At 48.6% G+C, this 16,007-nt stretch overlaps 1 protein-coding gene across 1 annotated transcript in view; it reads right to left on the reverse strand.

Annotated features, from left to right (window-relative positions):
• MYO1D (myosin ID) overlaps positions 1–16,007 on the reverse strand; it is a gene marked incomplete at its 5' end in the record, with an annotated part of 81,218 nt that overhangs the window by 19,606 nt on the left and 45,605 nt on the right. Inside the window, 2 exons of the mRNA XM_026043695.1 lie at positions 10,971–11,125; positions 15,208–15,321. Of these exons, the coding sequence (XP_025899480.1) occupies positions 10,971–11,125; positions 15,208–15,321 (269 nt within the window). The remainder of the gene's footprint in view (positions 1–10,970; positions 11,126–15,207; positions 15,322–16,007) is intronic.

Raw genomic sequence — 16,007 nt, forward strand, 5'->3', positions numbered from 1 at the left:
GGATATTAATTTATGCCACAGGATCTGAAAGATTAAGGCAAATTAAAGCAGATGAGGGGATAAGACACCCCTGCTCCTCAGGGTGTCTTAACGAGGAGCCAGCTGTATGTGCTTGTCAGGGCAACGTGAGCCGTAGAGTCCACACAGTGCCGAGGTTGGCCGGCACAGAGCTTCTCGATGGCTGCTCCAGTTTGTCCTGATTTATTTCATGACAAAGAGCAATGTGGAAGGGCTAAGCAAACAATCTCATGGCCAGCTTATGGCACTCGAAGGCAGCGCCCAGGGTCCCAGGGCTGACCAAGGGGTGCAGAGATCCCCCTCCTGAACAAGCCGTCGGCCGCTCTAAGGGCACCAACCTGCTTGTGGTTGGTGACCTGTCCCTAGCAGCTCCTCCTCGCTCCTTAAAAGGGAACAAAACATTATTTACACTCGAATTTCAAGCTAGTGCCCCAGAGCCAGAAGCTGAATTAATTTCCATAGATGCTGAGCTGTTTTACCAGTACAAGAGAGCTAATTGCCCCTCCTCTCCCTGCTCTTGCCCCCTATATATTATTACTGTCATTTGTCACAGGGTGATGCAGAAGCACCAGCCACTCCCAGGCACGCAGCACTGCCTGGGAAATGGCCAGTGCTCCCGGCACGCCTCCTGTGCGCCAGGCAAAACAGGAAAACAGCCCCAAATGTAACAGCACTCGCTAAGAAAACAAGCACTAGCTGGCCTGAAAGGAGTTGATTTTATTATATATGCCCCAAATCAGCACGACTCAGCTCCAAGGACACCAAATTAGTAGGGGACAAGAAAGGCCAGAGTCACTCAGCGGCACTCTGCTCAAGTCGTGGTTTTAGGCTCAGCTTGGAAATGCGGCACTGATGAGAGGGGGGACTCAGACCTGCTGGGGAACGCGTTGTGCTTCATGCGACTGAAGCTGTACAAGGGAAGCTTCCTAGAGCCACAAAAATGGGTTCTTCGGATACGTTTCCCTACGAACCAGCCTTGCACGTGCGATGCCGCCTAGGAGCACTGCATCCGTAGGGTTCGTAGCACTCAACCCCAAGCAGCCCAAATTAACAGTTTGCAATGACTTTCTTACAACACCAGTCTTGGGCATGGGTGAGCTGGGTGCATCCAAGTCGATGCTCCCTCCCTCTCGAGCAGGGAGGTCASGAAGGGGAATAACCCCTCACAAGTGCAAAACAAGATGAAAAAAGAGAGAAAAGGCTAAACGATGCAATAAAAAAAAATTCTTCTCATCAACTCCTGCGAAGCGAATGAGGGGCCGTATTTTGCCTTCATTCTCACGCTGTGAGCAATTCCTCGGAGATGGCGAGCGAGCCGGCATTGCAGTACACGCACTTCTTGAAAAGAGGATGAGCACAGAGGATTCTAAGTAGGTCGCCAGTAAACATGACCGAGACGGGTCTTTTTCTTTCCTTGCTTTTGTTTTTGGTTCTGTTTTTTGTTTCTATCAGCACTGGAGTCCTTGTTTGCAAGAAGTTTTGGTGCTGCTAGAAGCAGGCCGGGTACACAAGGATAGCCAGGGGGGTGGCACGTTTGGAGAAACCTACCCTCTTCTCAAAGCCCACCTTTGACATAGACCATCTCTTGACTCGGAACGCTTGGCAGAGGAGCTGCTTGGCCTTCAAGAGCTTTGTGGACTGGATATTTTGCAGGAGCTGCTGCTGAAGCATATGGCAAAACGCATCCTATTTTATGCCATGGAATTTGATAGATTCAATGGGTTCAAACATCTTCCATCTTCACCACTTCTCCCTTGCTCAGATTTCTCAGGCAGGGAAATGGACCTCCTGCCGCTGCTCCCTGTCGCCGTCCCTCCTTTCCCTACGTAGTGATCTTGTTCCGTGGCAACTCGGGAGGAAAAATGAGGGAGACAGTTGGGAAGAAAAGCCAAGCACGACTGTTTCTCTGCTGAGCTATGGAGACAAGGCAAGTGGAGTGACCAGAGGAACACGCCAAGCCCGAATACAGCTTTGCCTCCCAGACACAGGTCGAAACTGCAGAAGGGAGACAATGCAACCAGACCAAGCCAGTGCACCTGCTGTTTTTGGAAATTCCTCTATCACCGAGCAAGCTGTAGCACTCCCACAAGCCAATYCAGGATCTCAAGTATTTTCCTCATCCTTTATTTGGCACAGGATCCCATGGGTTTCAAGGCAAGAAGATCAGAGTCCCACGTAGGTCACAGGCTCACGGTCGCTTTTCTACAGAACATACATACCATACACTGCTAACCTACAAAAAAGCTCTAAAACTGAATCTGGAGCAAAAACTAGCGGTAACGAAAGAGCACGAGCTACGTCCAAATCATCAGGTCAAAATGAAGACCAGGGAACCTCTTAGACTATATGTGGGGAACGAGACCACAGGAAGAAGAATATTTGGCCAACTATTGCTCATGCCAGTGTCATCCGATGAAAACCCTCTGTTGTGTTTATCCCGGCGGCAGCTGCTGTTGCTGGGAAGCCTGTGGAGATGCCAAAGGCCGGTGCAGTGGCCACGGCTCCCAGCTGAGCTCCCCCAAAGAGCACAGGCCGCTTCCTAACGCTGGAAGGACAGCGCGGAGAGCTGGCTTTGGGACGACTCGGCTCTACCAGCTGGCAAGGTAAGGGCCCGAGGCACCGAATGAAGCATTACATCAATGCATTGCTGTGGTAGATCCTTCCTGCAACGATCGGAGGTCATCTCGTTCCGCCAAGGCCAAGCAGTTGTGCTGTGAGTTGCCTGCGGCCTCTCCCCACATTCAGCTCCTCCAGTACGCTGTGTTCTGCTCAAAAAAATCCAGGTTTTCAAGGGCAAAACAACGTGTCACTTTGGTCCTTTCCAGGCTTTAGAGCACTGAATGTGACCTGCCCAGTAGTGTGGCACCAGCAGTACATTTTAAAGCTAGATCCTTTACGATGACATTTTATAATGTGGAAATTTCTTTTTTTTTTTTTTTTTTTTCTCTTTCCAAAACATCCCTGAATGAAAACACAGCAGAAACTGGAAACAAGGTCAGGCTTCACAGGCCTTGCATCCCAATTCACCAGGCTGTCACCCATGCCGAAGATGCCAACCAAACCAGTCAGGTGCATTTGTAGACAGCCTGCACACACTTGTGCTGGGAGGTGMCACAGAGCTGGAGAAAACCTGTGCAATGCATGCTGCTGAAGGGGAAAGTCCAGAAGCACTCCCCAATCTCCATTTGTCCAAAAGGAAGAAATTCTGCTTTCCGAGAGACACAACTGGAAGAGGCTTTTCTCGGAGCCTGTCCTTCAAGCTGCTCTGYATTGCTCAGCAGCGTGGTGCTAGCAAGGCACAAGTCCTCCAGGGCACGAGCCCATCATCCAAGTCCCTCTTCTCCTCCAGCCGCTCTCACGTACACGCCACAGCACCACAGAATGACTGAGGGTAGAAGGGACCTTTGGAGATGATCCACACTCCAACCAAGCACCTGTCCGTGCAAACCACCACCTAAGCATCAACATCGTTGTCTGGCTCCGTCTTGATGAAGACTACACAGCTTGCAGCACGGATGTGCAACGGTTTCTCCTTTCTTGTGCATGCTGAGCAGCTCCCGAACCGYCCCACCGGCTCTTCTGACACGGGCAAATTTCCTTACAACTCTTACAGGCTCATTTCTTCTTTGGGCCCTTTCCTCCAACCGCTGTTGAACAASTGGCCCTCRTCACGTTGTCCTCAAAACAAGTCCRTTGGCCAACGTGGCTCAATGGAAGGACAGGCAGCCGGTGCCGACCTCCACACAGCCCGGGCTCCTTCCTCCCTCCTCCCAGGGCAGCACAACGAGGCAGCTCGGAAAAGAGGATTTATGAGGGCAGCAACAGGCTGGGCTCATCTTATTGAGTCAATAAGCTCGAATTTATCCCACGAATGGGCCTCCGCATGCTGGCTTTTCTCTTTCCAGGGGGCTTTTTTAAACAGAAAACTGAAAAAGTCAGCTCAGACATTAAATTTCTGAATTAAATTTAAATCTTCTATGAAAAAAGACAGAAGTAAAAGCTATAAATTATAAAGGTCAAGAATAAAGAGGTTTCTTCTTTTTGTCAAAATCAAGCTTGTACAGCTAGATTTAGGCACTAATTTATTTGCCCTTGGCTTCAGAAGACTTCCTGAGACATTTTAATCAGTTTTTAGTCTCTAATTAAAAAYGAGGCTCCTGAGATGTCTGCAGAAAACATCAAGCCAGGTCATGCAACCACATCTCCAGATTTTAGCAGACAGATGCGCCGCCCTTTCCAGGAAACACAAGCAAAAGGACCCCTAAGAAAGGGGTTAATCACGCGGCAGGAGGAGCAGCCTCGGGAGCAGAGAACCTTCCTGAGAGCCACTCGGACACGGAGCCCACGGCTGCGACGACGGCGGAGAGCGAAACAGAAAAATTTTGTTTTTCCTCAAACTCTACGATAAGTGCAAAACTCAAAGCGAAAATTTGTGCATGGGTGTGATTTTTTATTTTAAATAAGACTGCAAGTAGCAGATGTCTTTTTAACGGGAGAATTCTCAAATATCTGCAGATTTAAATAAGAAAATGCTTATTTCCTCCATTGTTCCAAACAGATTTTAAAAAGCTGGGTGGCCTATTTTATTAAACTTTCCTCCCTTTAAACATTTTCAAGGCKTTGACATTAAGGTTTGTCTTAGGTTTGCAAGGCACCTTTTCTGACGTTTAGCAGCTCTCTCAGAAAAGGGGAGCTTGAAAGACAGAAAGAAATGGGTTAAACATTTTGGCCAGGATCTTACAGACGGGAGATGAAGGGAGTTTGCAAGGATTTCAAGCTCCATCTTGGTGCTTGAAATATATCTGATTCCACAGCTGGTCCAAGGCTAATATTTTTGGGAAAAAAAAATCTTAGTTAAGCAAACCAGCTTGGAATAACTAGAGTTGCCCACAAGCTACAAACAGGAGCGTAAAAGATTACAGAAGTCATGAAAAAGATTTTTTTTTTCTAAAATATCCATTTGCCTAAGCCCTGGGGACAGATGGGCACCCCTCCCGAGCCCCAGGAAATAAAGCAAAAAATACAGAGAAGTTTTACAGGTGTGAGATCTGCGCTAGCCGGCGTTCCCAGCGCCCGCACRGCCAAACGCCAGGCCGGCCGCTGGCGCAAACGGGGCCGTCGCCACTTGCTCATCCTGCCCGCCCGGGAACGCAGCCCCGGGCAGCGGAGCCAGCGCGGGGCCATCTGTCTGCGAGCAGGGACAGGCTCCTGGAGCGGCCGGCAGCCAAGGCTTTGCTTGGGAAGCAACCCGGATCACGGGGATTTGCCACCTCTGGCCGGCAYGTGCGGGGACGCCGCGGCAGCCGGGACGAGACGCCTTGCGGCACGCTGGGGTTTTCCTACGGCGCTGATGTCTCCTTGGGCTGGGAAGCTGCTGGGCTGGGTCTGCACCCACCAAAGGCACGTTGAGTTTTGAGCTTGCCGGGCCCTGACCGAATGCTGAGCTTCAAAATGGAAACTAACMATGTGCCCAGAAAACTGTAAAAAAGAATATGTGAAATCATAGAATCATAGAATCACAGAATCCTTAAGGTTGGAAGGGACCTCAGAGGTCATCTAGTCCAACCCCGCTGCTCACGCAGGGTCACCTCGAGCACGGGGCACGGGGCTGCATCCAAGAGGGTTTTAAAGATCTCCAAAGAAGGAGACTCCACAACCTCTCTGGGCAGCCTGTGCCAGGGCTCTGGCACCCTCACTGTCAAGAAGTGTTTCCTTAAACTCCTGTGGAACTTTTGGTCCTGTCGCTGTCATAGTAGCAGAAAGATCGTTAAGAAGCGGTTCTGCAAAATTAAACAGCCCTGCAAGATTAAAAACAAAAATCCCATTCACCCATTCACCCGGTATTCCCTTCCCCAGGGAAAACCCACGGGACTGTCCCCGGGCTCCATACTGCAAGCCAAGCGCAGCTAGGGAGCCCGCGGCACTGCTGGCTGCACGCAGCAGGAAAGCGTCTCTGCGCCGTGGCCAGCTACACGCAGCGGAGTTACAGCCACGCTTCGAAGCTAGTCCCAGATTTTCAAAGTCTTTAATGGTTTTTTCAGTGTCCCACATGGGATTTGCAGAAAACACTTCCAGAAAACATTTCAGGAAGCGCCGAGCAAGAAACCAGGGGAAAATCCAAGCCCCTTGGAAGTGCATCAGGCTCCAGCACCTCCTCCCGCCTGCCGAAGCGCAGCCCAGAAGGGCTCTCAACGTGAGCARGGACCTTTAGCCGCCAGATTCTGCTTCCAGCCCGGAAAGCATCCACATTGGGCATGGATACGAAGCTCCTTGGACGCGTCTCTGCCACCGAAGAGTCCTCCATGCAATGAACCACAGCAGGGCACACGCAGGCTAAGGACCAATAAACCCTCTCGTATGCAGAGCAAAAGCAGAAATTAATAATAAATTGCTCCCCATTCAAATGATCAGGGAAAGGAGTTGACTTTTAGATTTGGAAACAAGACCAAGCAGCCAAATTAGGGATTSAAAACTCCGCTGGAGTTGAAGATTTATATATAAAATAGATTCTATCTTTTATATCTATTTTATTAATACATATAAAAGCTATTTTTCCTTTTGCAGAGGTTTGCCCCTTCTGCAGAGCTGACTCCCTGTCGCTTAAAAACCTGCTACATGCAGCAAAATAGAGATTATTGAATAGATTTTCAAGCAAACTGGACCCTCTTGTTGCGTGTGTGCTGAACACTGTGTTCAGCATCCAAGTGAGCATTTTTCCCACCCCCACCACAAACAAACCAGAATTCAAGCTCCATCTCCTCTTTTTTCACAGATGGCATCAAAGCGATGCAAAACACTCGTGTTCACACATGCACAACGGACTGAAAACGTGTATTTAAAGAGTTTCTCTCTTTTTTTTATCAGGCAAATGTCTCAGCATTCACATTATGAGCAAAAATCACCTCGTAGGCAGCATCCTCCCAGCTTCACCTTAAACACTGCTAATGACACATTTTAAAAAAAAAACACTGGCTTAAATGTGCTTGTGGGAAGCCCCTTTGCCTCCATGCACATCAAAACCCAGGCAAAAAAGGACATTTGTGAGTGTCTCTGCTCTGCCCAAACACCCTTAATCTCCCCCAATTGCCTGCAATTCAGATTGGGGCCTTTTCAGCTCACCTGAACTTTTAAAGCAATTCTCCCCTAACAAATATTTACAGGCGGCACTTTGAACTCGAGCAGGGGGCTCACAAGAGCTCTCTGCTTCCCATTTTCTTCCTTAACAGCTCCTCCATTTCAATGCAGCAGCTTGGAGCACTTGCAAGCACAGCCAGGCCAGGACCATTAACCACTTTAGGGCACCTCTAGCAAAGCCAGCAGGGAGCAGAGCCTCAAGAGCAGCTCGGGGGAGCCCCTTAAAGCCCGGCCTATCTACATGGGAAGAGAAATGCTGGAGCGATTGTTGTGGAAATGTAAACTAAGCCATAATAAAATAAAATAAAATAAAATAAAATAAAATAAAATAAAATAAAATAAAATAAAATAAAATAAAATAAAATAAAATAAAATAAAATAAAATAAAATAATAAAATAAAAGTGCTTTGGAAGATTTAGAGACTAAACACTTTTCTGAAGCCCCTAAAGGAGGAGAACATGATCAACCACAGGATCCTGGGCCATCACAGCCCCAAGCTCCGCTTTGGCCTCTCATTTCCAGCAATGTGGGTGAGCAGTCAGTGGGAGTCTCAGCTCCATCAGTGCCTCTTGGTCCCACTGCAGGCTCCTATTCTGCCTAACCATAAACATCTTGACCCCGGATCTGCTTCCCTAGAGTCTTCAAGCTAAGGAGTCTCCAGGCGCAGCGAGGAAGCCCTGCTGCAGTCCACACTAGGAGCGYGCTGCAGAAATCTCGTTTCATAATCTGTTCCCTTACAGCGAACACGGTTGTATTTCAGTTTCTGAAAGGTTGATGGGCCAGGATTTCCATCTCTGCCCTCCTTTGTTAAATCACTGCATATATCCATATACCCGCCTTCCCAGTCCTGCATGCACGAACCCACAAACCACCCTGAAATATCCAAACTTTCCTGCTTCCCCCCCGCAATCCTGGCACCTACAGCAGCTGCTACTGGTGCGGTATGGGATTTACGAGTGACGGCTCGGTCCATGGCGCACACGGCTCCACGGCACGCCGGAACAAAAGCYGGAGCTCAGGAAAACTTCAGCGAGGAAGGAGAGCAGCGACGGGGCCGTGGACAATGCGGGGATCAGCGGCGCGGGGAGCCCCCGAGCCCCCGGCCAGGCCGGGATCAGCWCCCGCGCTTAACACAAACAACGGCAGAACTGAATTGGTTTAAGCCAGGAACGGGGCCAACGCTCAGAAGCGAGGGCTGCTTGGAGGCTCGGTGGGACGTTGGGRCCGCTTCCGGGCTGCTTCCATCAGGACCCTTCCCGTTCGTGCTGCAGGGAGGAGCAGGAATGGGACTTCAAGCACGCGAGGCAGGAGTCGCCAGGAAAACAGGAGGAATTTGTGCTCTGGCCACTGGAGAGCATCAGGTCTCCCTGGGTGGAGCACAACTTGAAGGCACATCAAGAGGCTCGAAAGGTTGGGCCGAGCAGTCAAGAAACCCCTTAAGGGCTCCAGGACCCAGGAGCAACTTGGGTGTAAGAGATGGGCAGGATGAGAAGCCCTTTCCTGGCTGATATTCTCACCCTTTATGTCCGCCCTCACTCCTACAAGAAACCAAATCAAGTTTAAGGACAATCAAGTCTTTGAATCATTTTAGGGAAGTTTTAACCTAGCAGGGAAAGAGTTGCATTGCCAAATCCTAGCTCTTAAGTGCACTATGCAATTTTTATGATCTTTAAATATTCATCTGTGACCACAACCTGAGTGTAAGAATACTGCTAATAAGGGCAATTTTGAAAAGATGTGTGTTCAGGCAGGTCTTCTCGGGAAACGGATGAAGATAAGAACCCTCATCAGTAAAATTGCGATTTTTGAAGCTCTTATACCTTCAAAMAGCAAGAGCACAACTCCTCCAAAGCAGCCACCAGAATAAAATGTCTAAAAATAGTTCCTCCAAATGTTGTTTTCTAAAGCATGAGAATATCCTGAAAATTCCCCAGATTCCCAACCTGAGATGTGCCAGCATGGAAATCTCCAGCTCCAAGAGTTTAAAAAACAAAAGGTCCTGAACAAGAAGGTCTAAACATCCTAAGGTGTCACCATCAGGCTCCTGCTAACCTTTCTTACAAGCCAACACCAGTCGTCACAGACGTTTACACAGCCTCATTACCCAGGCAGCATTAAACATCACACTGCCTATACCCGAGGGTGCCTGTGCAACCTCATCTCCACCAGCAGCTCGTCGCAGGGAATTCAGGACGAGTGTCAAGGCAGGAATTCTTGGTACTCACAGAGAGGAGCGCAAACGTGACCCGCTCTGGCCACAGCCACCTTGCAGGCCGAGGCAGCCCGCTCCGCCCAAGTGACGCCTGCAGCAGGGCTCCAAAGCCCCACACTGAACTTCCAGCCTTGGAGCCCCATGCTGAACTTCCAGCCTTGGAGCCCCACAATGAACTTCCAGCCTTGGAGGCCCCACTCTGAACTTCCAGGCTTGGAACCCCATGCTGAACTTCCAGCTTTGGAGCCCTACACTGAACTTCCAACCTTGGAGCCCCACATTGAACTTCCAGCCTTGGAGCCTCACGCTGAACTTCCAGCCTTGGAGCCCCCACGCTGAACTTCCAGCCTTGGGGCCCCACGCTGAACTTCCAGGCTCCGCGTTCCTGCTGGATCCCTGTGCTCCCTGCGGAAGYCGCCTCCTGACGAGCCCACCGGACAAACCCAGCCCTTGTCACGGGGCACTCACATAGCTCTCTCCAACATTAAAGACTCGTTAAGGCACTAAAGAATATCTGAAAAAAGTTCACTTTTACTCAAACTACGTCAAACATGTCAAAGAGCTACTGTAGGATTCTAGAAATTAAGGGTTTCTCCAGGATATGCTCCCATAATCTTCTGATCCTTCAAGAGCAGGTACATTTGCAAATTAAGCTATATTTAGGTAAAGGAGGGGAAAAGGGAAGGGTGGTTTCTGTTGCTTTTCAGCACTGAATTTCTCAAAAGAGGGTATTTTAATGTCGAGAATTCGTTTCTGATGAATTTAGCACTTTTGCCCAACTGCAGTGTCAAAAGCCAACTTTACATTCAAGTGGTGAGAAGTGGCTGAACTGGCTCCCTCTTCTTCAGCTAACGAAAAACAAAAACATGGTCACCCAACACAGTCCCAGTCCAGCCTCACCATCCTGCCTCTTGCAGATCCATACGTATATTTATCTGTAAAGTCTCCTCTTTCCTGGTCACAAACAAAGCACGACACCGAAGGYCTGTCCATCCTGTTGGCCATTTCTACAGCAGTTATTTTCAAGGACTGCCTGCAAGCCTGCAATGCTCTCAGTGCTGTGCAGATCAGGTGGACAGCCCCAAACTCACTGTGTGGTATAAAGGTCATTATTGCTAGTGCAGCTACAGTTACAACAAGCTCAGGGCACTTCAGGTCAGTCCATCATGAAGAGATTTTGCACTGCGATCTGCAAGAGAAGATGATGTGCAAGGAAACAGAGGTGACACTTGGCAGCTCAAGCACTGAAGRATCTGCTGATATCGGAGGTAGGGGAAATAGAAATTGAGAGAACAGTTGCATTTTAACATTACATGCTAGTATGACTGTAAAAAGCATTGATGAAACATTGTTCCACACTCCAAACACACTCAGTGATGTTCTTCAAACACCCGTGTTCCAACAAGCATGCACAAGGAAGGCAGAAGAGTCAACCAAACTGTGGTTCTTCAAARGGATATCCCCAAAATACAAGGAAAAAATGTTGCTCCAGTAGCCAAACACCACAGTGAGCACTGATAAAACTCAAGACTGGCATCTCGAGGCGAAGCCTCTAGTTTGTTGTGTTAGATTGAGTTTTCAAAGAAAATCAACCCCAACACTGACCTCTTGAAGTGGCTTGCCAGGACCCCCACCAGCTCACCAATCCTGCTGTCATTAGGGGGCTGCTTGCTGAGGAGACAGACGATGAGATCTTTGTTGTCCTTGGTGTGGAAGACYACGAGCTGGTCCTTCCCATTGGAGACACTCAATCCTATCAACTGCAAAGAGAAAGCAAGAGCCCTCTTACATTCCTTGTTGCATCTTTACTACTCGACAGACTCGTTCTTGCAAAGGAGGCTTTCCCCTCCAACACGCCGCGCTATATCTCAACTTCTACTGCCCCTAAAAGCCAAGCTCAGGGGAAYGGCAATGCTCCCAGAAGCAGGAAGGGGGAGAGAAAAGCACAGGGCGCAGATCACCTCGACCTCTGCACATTCACCACCACGTCCTGGTGAGCAGATGTGAAGGCAGCACACGCGGACGGGCCGGCTCCAGCAGACTTGCTCTCCCCAGCGCCTCAGATCCGCACCAGGCAGTGGAAAGAGCCACAAAAGTTTCTTTTTTTTTTTTTTTTTTTTTTTTTGTTCTTTCTTTTCAAATAAAAACAACAATGAGGAGCCTGGCCAGCAACCAGGTTTTCCGCTCAAATTCACATATGCAGCCCTGGGGATGTAATGATATGCAGATAACGCAAGAATGAAGCTTCCTAAAAGCATCTTGGTGAAGAATATGAGTTGCCAACCCCGCAAAGCAGTGATAACTGCAGTGTTTAGTCATGGATTAAGGTCCTGCTGTTCTGACAAAAGAAAAAAGTAGGATTTTTTTTCTTTCTGTTCTCTGTTAAGTAACTGCTTCTTTTAAAGCAGTTCACACACATGGCAAATTAAAGGCTTTGTCCTCATCTTCCCCCTGTAGGATGACAAAGCGAAAGCAGAAAACGGCTAAGAATGTAAAATCCTCTGGGTGAATATACCTACAGTAGGGAAGCATGCAAGGATGCTCAAAAAAAATAAAAAAAGAATAGAGGCAAACTGGTATTTAACAAACTGGTGGGGAGAGGGAGAAGGATAAGAGGAGACCACGGGGGCACTASAGCAGACATTCTCCATCCGTCCAAGGACTATGTGGCTCCTTGGAGTCATCCAGAGCTTTGCAGAGTGGAGTCACCTCCTAAAACCGAGAGGCACTGACGGCCTGTTTTGTGATACTGAAAATCTCATTAATCCCTTTGCAAAGAAAAACCCTTCTGAGCATCCCTTGTTGCCTGTGATGAAAGGATATTGGCCCAAAATGTAACTGGAGACTACCCAGGGCTTTTAGAAGCATGAATCACACGCGGAAGGAGCCTGAACACACACTTTCAGTTTGGCAGCCACCTACGTTTCACCAGCTATTATTCCCAAGAAACCTCTTCCAGCTCTGATGTCCTACATGGACTGGAGAGCTGTGGCCTCCCCGAAACGGTGCTGAAACCGATACCCGAGTATGGCATCGGTACCAAGCTTATGGATGACACCCCACACAAATATAGGGACACTTGTGGTCTGCTGCCTTGCAGTAGCTCACTAGAGCAAAAAATTGGTCGGAGATGGTCTAATAACATGGTGTGAAATGGTCTAATTGCTGTTATCTTGGGCACTGAGCAGAGAACTGCTACTGGCTGCATATATCCATYGCAGAGGGAGATTATTCTCTACCGTTCACAATGTTTTGAGGTTATAAAATATTTTGGAAACAAGCTACACTTGATGCACAGACATTAAGAGCTTGCCTGGGTTTCTCATGTTCCTTAAAATTAATTTACGTGCTTAAATATCACCCTACAATCACAACAGCAGCTCCAGGACTGCTGTTATCGGGGTTTTATATGTGCATCAACTGTGAAGAATGAACAAATCCCAGTGGCCGGATGCAAAAAGGCTTTTCAGACTTCAATTATTTACCCCAACTGCATGAGAAGTTCGAGAGCCCTTCAACTCTTGCCCATTCCCACTCCTAAAAGACTTTCTGCTGTAAGAAAAACACAAAAGAGTATTTCAGTCAAGTTGCTCATCTCAGTATTTACAAAAAGAAATATAAGCTCTGCCTGAAGATGGGAAAAACCCTCTTGGCATCCACAGAACATCCCATGCTGGATGCTGCAAGGTCTCTTCTGCTGCTCAACCACCTTTCAATTCTTCCCTGCCACTAGCAGTCTCCTTTTTTTCCCCTTCCAGGTAAGGATAAAAGGGCAATTGCATAGTAGCACTTCAGCCACAGCCGCAAAATCACCCCAGAAAGCAGAATATTGATCCAGAAACCCAGACTGGCTCCAGAGGAAGGTCACTGCTCCATGACCCCATGCACAAAATTCCGGGTTCATGGTACTCCAAATGGCAGAAAGCAGAATGTGGGAGGCACTTAAACCCCACGCGCATAGATAGAGTTAAAGGCAGCTCTGAGCATGATTCCTCCAGCTGCAAACAGGTTTAGGGCACTGGCAGACATCAGCTGACTGTCTCCAAAGAGATCTCCATGGCAACGGCATCCCGGAGGATGCTGCGGCGCTGCCGGGGCGCGGGAGCAACGCGGAGCGCGGGCAGCCCGGCTCGAGCCGCCTTCCCCTTGCGCTGCGCGGGGGGCTCCTGCCTCCCGCGCCGCATCCGCGGGGCAATCCAGGCTCCCTCGCCTCCTTCCAGCAGGACGTGTCTGAGGGAGCACCAGGCACCAAGCCTTAGGAGCTCAGGTTGAGAAATCTGGATGAAACAAAGATTTCTGGTCCTGGGTGTTTCACCCCATGCACTTCCACCCAGTGGTAGTTCTGACATCAGTCTGAGTCACTAGGGCTGCTTTTAGGCTGTTCTTCCTGTGCAAAATACTCCAGGACTTCTGGATTTGGATCAAGGAGAGATTTGCTTTCCTAGCCATAGGCTGCAAAAGGGAATAGCTGAAGATTTACAAATAAAGCTGATTTCTATCTCTTGAAATTCAAGTACTCCAAAAGCAAAGATGCAGAAGCACAAGCTGCTTTGCTGCCAGGAGAAATGCGTAGAAGAGAGCCAACATAATCAGCATTCATTACAGCAGCCGTCACTCTATACGAGTGCATATACCATTTCAGAGCTGCAGGTATTGTAAAAGCCATTAATTACACACATTTCCATGCCATGCCTTTTCCACAGGCGACCCGCAAATTGCACCTGACCTATTTGCCTCCTCCAGCTTTTAAGGCATTAAGGATTTTGGAGGAAAAGTGCCAGGTTACCAATAGTAAGGGAGCCAAAGATCTTCCCCAAGTGACCTGACCTTGCTCCATGCACAAGCTCTACCATTAAACGCAGCTGCAGGACAGGTAGGGCAGACATTTGGCCAGAGCTAGATAAATACAGATTTCTCTACAATTACTACWGTGGCAAGAAAATTATACCAGTCTAGGATAATGGGGCAGAAAATTAATAGTGAGAAATTGTGAGGAATTACATTTTATTTAAGGGATGTTCAGACACTGAGTTCATCTTGACACTTTGGCGAGGAAAAAACCCCCCAACACATCAGTTTTGAAAGAATAATCTGCTTATCGGCATCTCTGTGTATTTTAACAGGTCGGTTTGCACTAAGAGCCAGTCAGGGAGCAGCATAATCTGCTGACAASTGTGTTTTATACAATTAAGAGATAATATCAGGGGAGCACAACAGCATGAAGGAGAGCGACTTGCAGCTGCCAGGCAAGTGGCAGGAATGTCCTTTCCAACCACGAGCGCTGGCCTGGCACTACCCCTGGTGTCCCGCTCACGGGGATGCCCAAGGGCTAAAATGAGCCTTTCCTCCAGCCTCCTGCCCAGCAGTGACAATCTGCTGCTCTGTCGCTGGCTGCTAAACTCTGCTCCCCCRTGGGCTGCAAAACGGGCATTAAATCCAAATCGAGCTTTGGTAAGATTTACATTTAACCTGAACAAGTGTACAAAGAAATCAAATCAAACCAAACAAGGTGAAGGTGGAGCAAGCCCCCGGAGACACCGAGGTGGTGCCAGGAGCTGCTGCGAACCGCTGACCCCCGTGCAAGGTCTCGCAGTGCCCCACAAAGCAGAAAGGGCAAGAGARAGTGGCACGAGCAGGTTGGTCTCCAGCCTTTATTTTATTTCCTGAAATCAAAAGCTTGCATGATGCAGCTGTTCTGCAGACAAACACGCTGTATTATAAGCGTTTTAAAGACAAAAATGCACTACAAATGTAAACCAAGGTCCTATTTCTGTGTTAGGGACAGGAAAATGCCCATGACTCGGGAGAGTCGGAGGGGAGGTTCGCCCACCCCCGTACTTACATTATAGAGCGGGATGGTCTTCATCACCTTGTACTGCTTCACAGGGTCCATCTTATAGAGGTGCCGATCAGTAATGAAGATCGCTCTGTCCTCCACCTTATTAAAGCGATTCACCTACGGAGACAATATTTTTTCCATTCACTCTAACTTGCAGGACAAACATTTCCAGCATGAAATTTCCAGCATGCAACACATGCAAAGCTCTTAAACAGGTTTACTCCGTGGGTCTCTAAAYACTGGAAAGGGAATTTCACAATCCTGTTTTAAAATCAGAAATACAGTGTGTCAGAGAAGTAACGTTCCCAAAGTCACCCACAGGGTTGGGACCACCAAGAAAAGTCCAGGACATAGATCAACTGAAGGATTTTGATGCTTTCTGCTAGAAATACTTGACTTTCTACACATCTGTCCACTGAGCAGACTCCCAACCCAGGCAGATGTCTGCTTTTCCTGTTTTTTATGTGATTTTGTCACCCCAGAAGAATGACACACACGACTTGTCACACAGACAGTGGTCACCATGGTCTGTGACAGTTTAGATGMAAGATCCAGGGATGAAAGCACAAGCTTTGGACCATCCTGGATGTCAGCAGGTCCYACTTTCCTCCTTTAAAGCTTTTGGGCCTTCAATGTAACTAAGCAATTTGTCCGGGAGCGGGAAGCAGAAAACGCGGAGCGCCATCCTTGGCCAGCCCCAAGCAGCAGCAGATGCCTTGGCTGAGCATGGCCAAGCTCCAGCAGTCTTGCTGAAGTCGTGCCACTCTGCAGAAAGGAGTCAAAGAGGGACAGGCCAGAAGGAG

The sequence above is a fragment of the Nothoprocta perdicaria genome, unplaced genomic scaffold (genome assembly GCF_003342845.1).
Source record: "Nothoprocta perdicaria isolate Ctin4 unplaced genomic scaffold, notPer1 scaffold_336, whole genome shotgun sequence".
NCBI classification, from domain to species: Eukaryota; Metazoa; Chordata; class Aves; order Tinamiformes; family Tinamidae; genus Nothoprocta; species Nothoprocta perdicaria.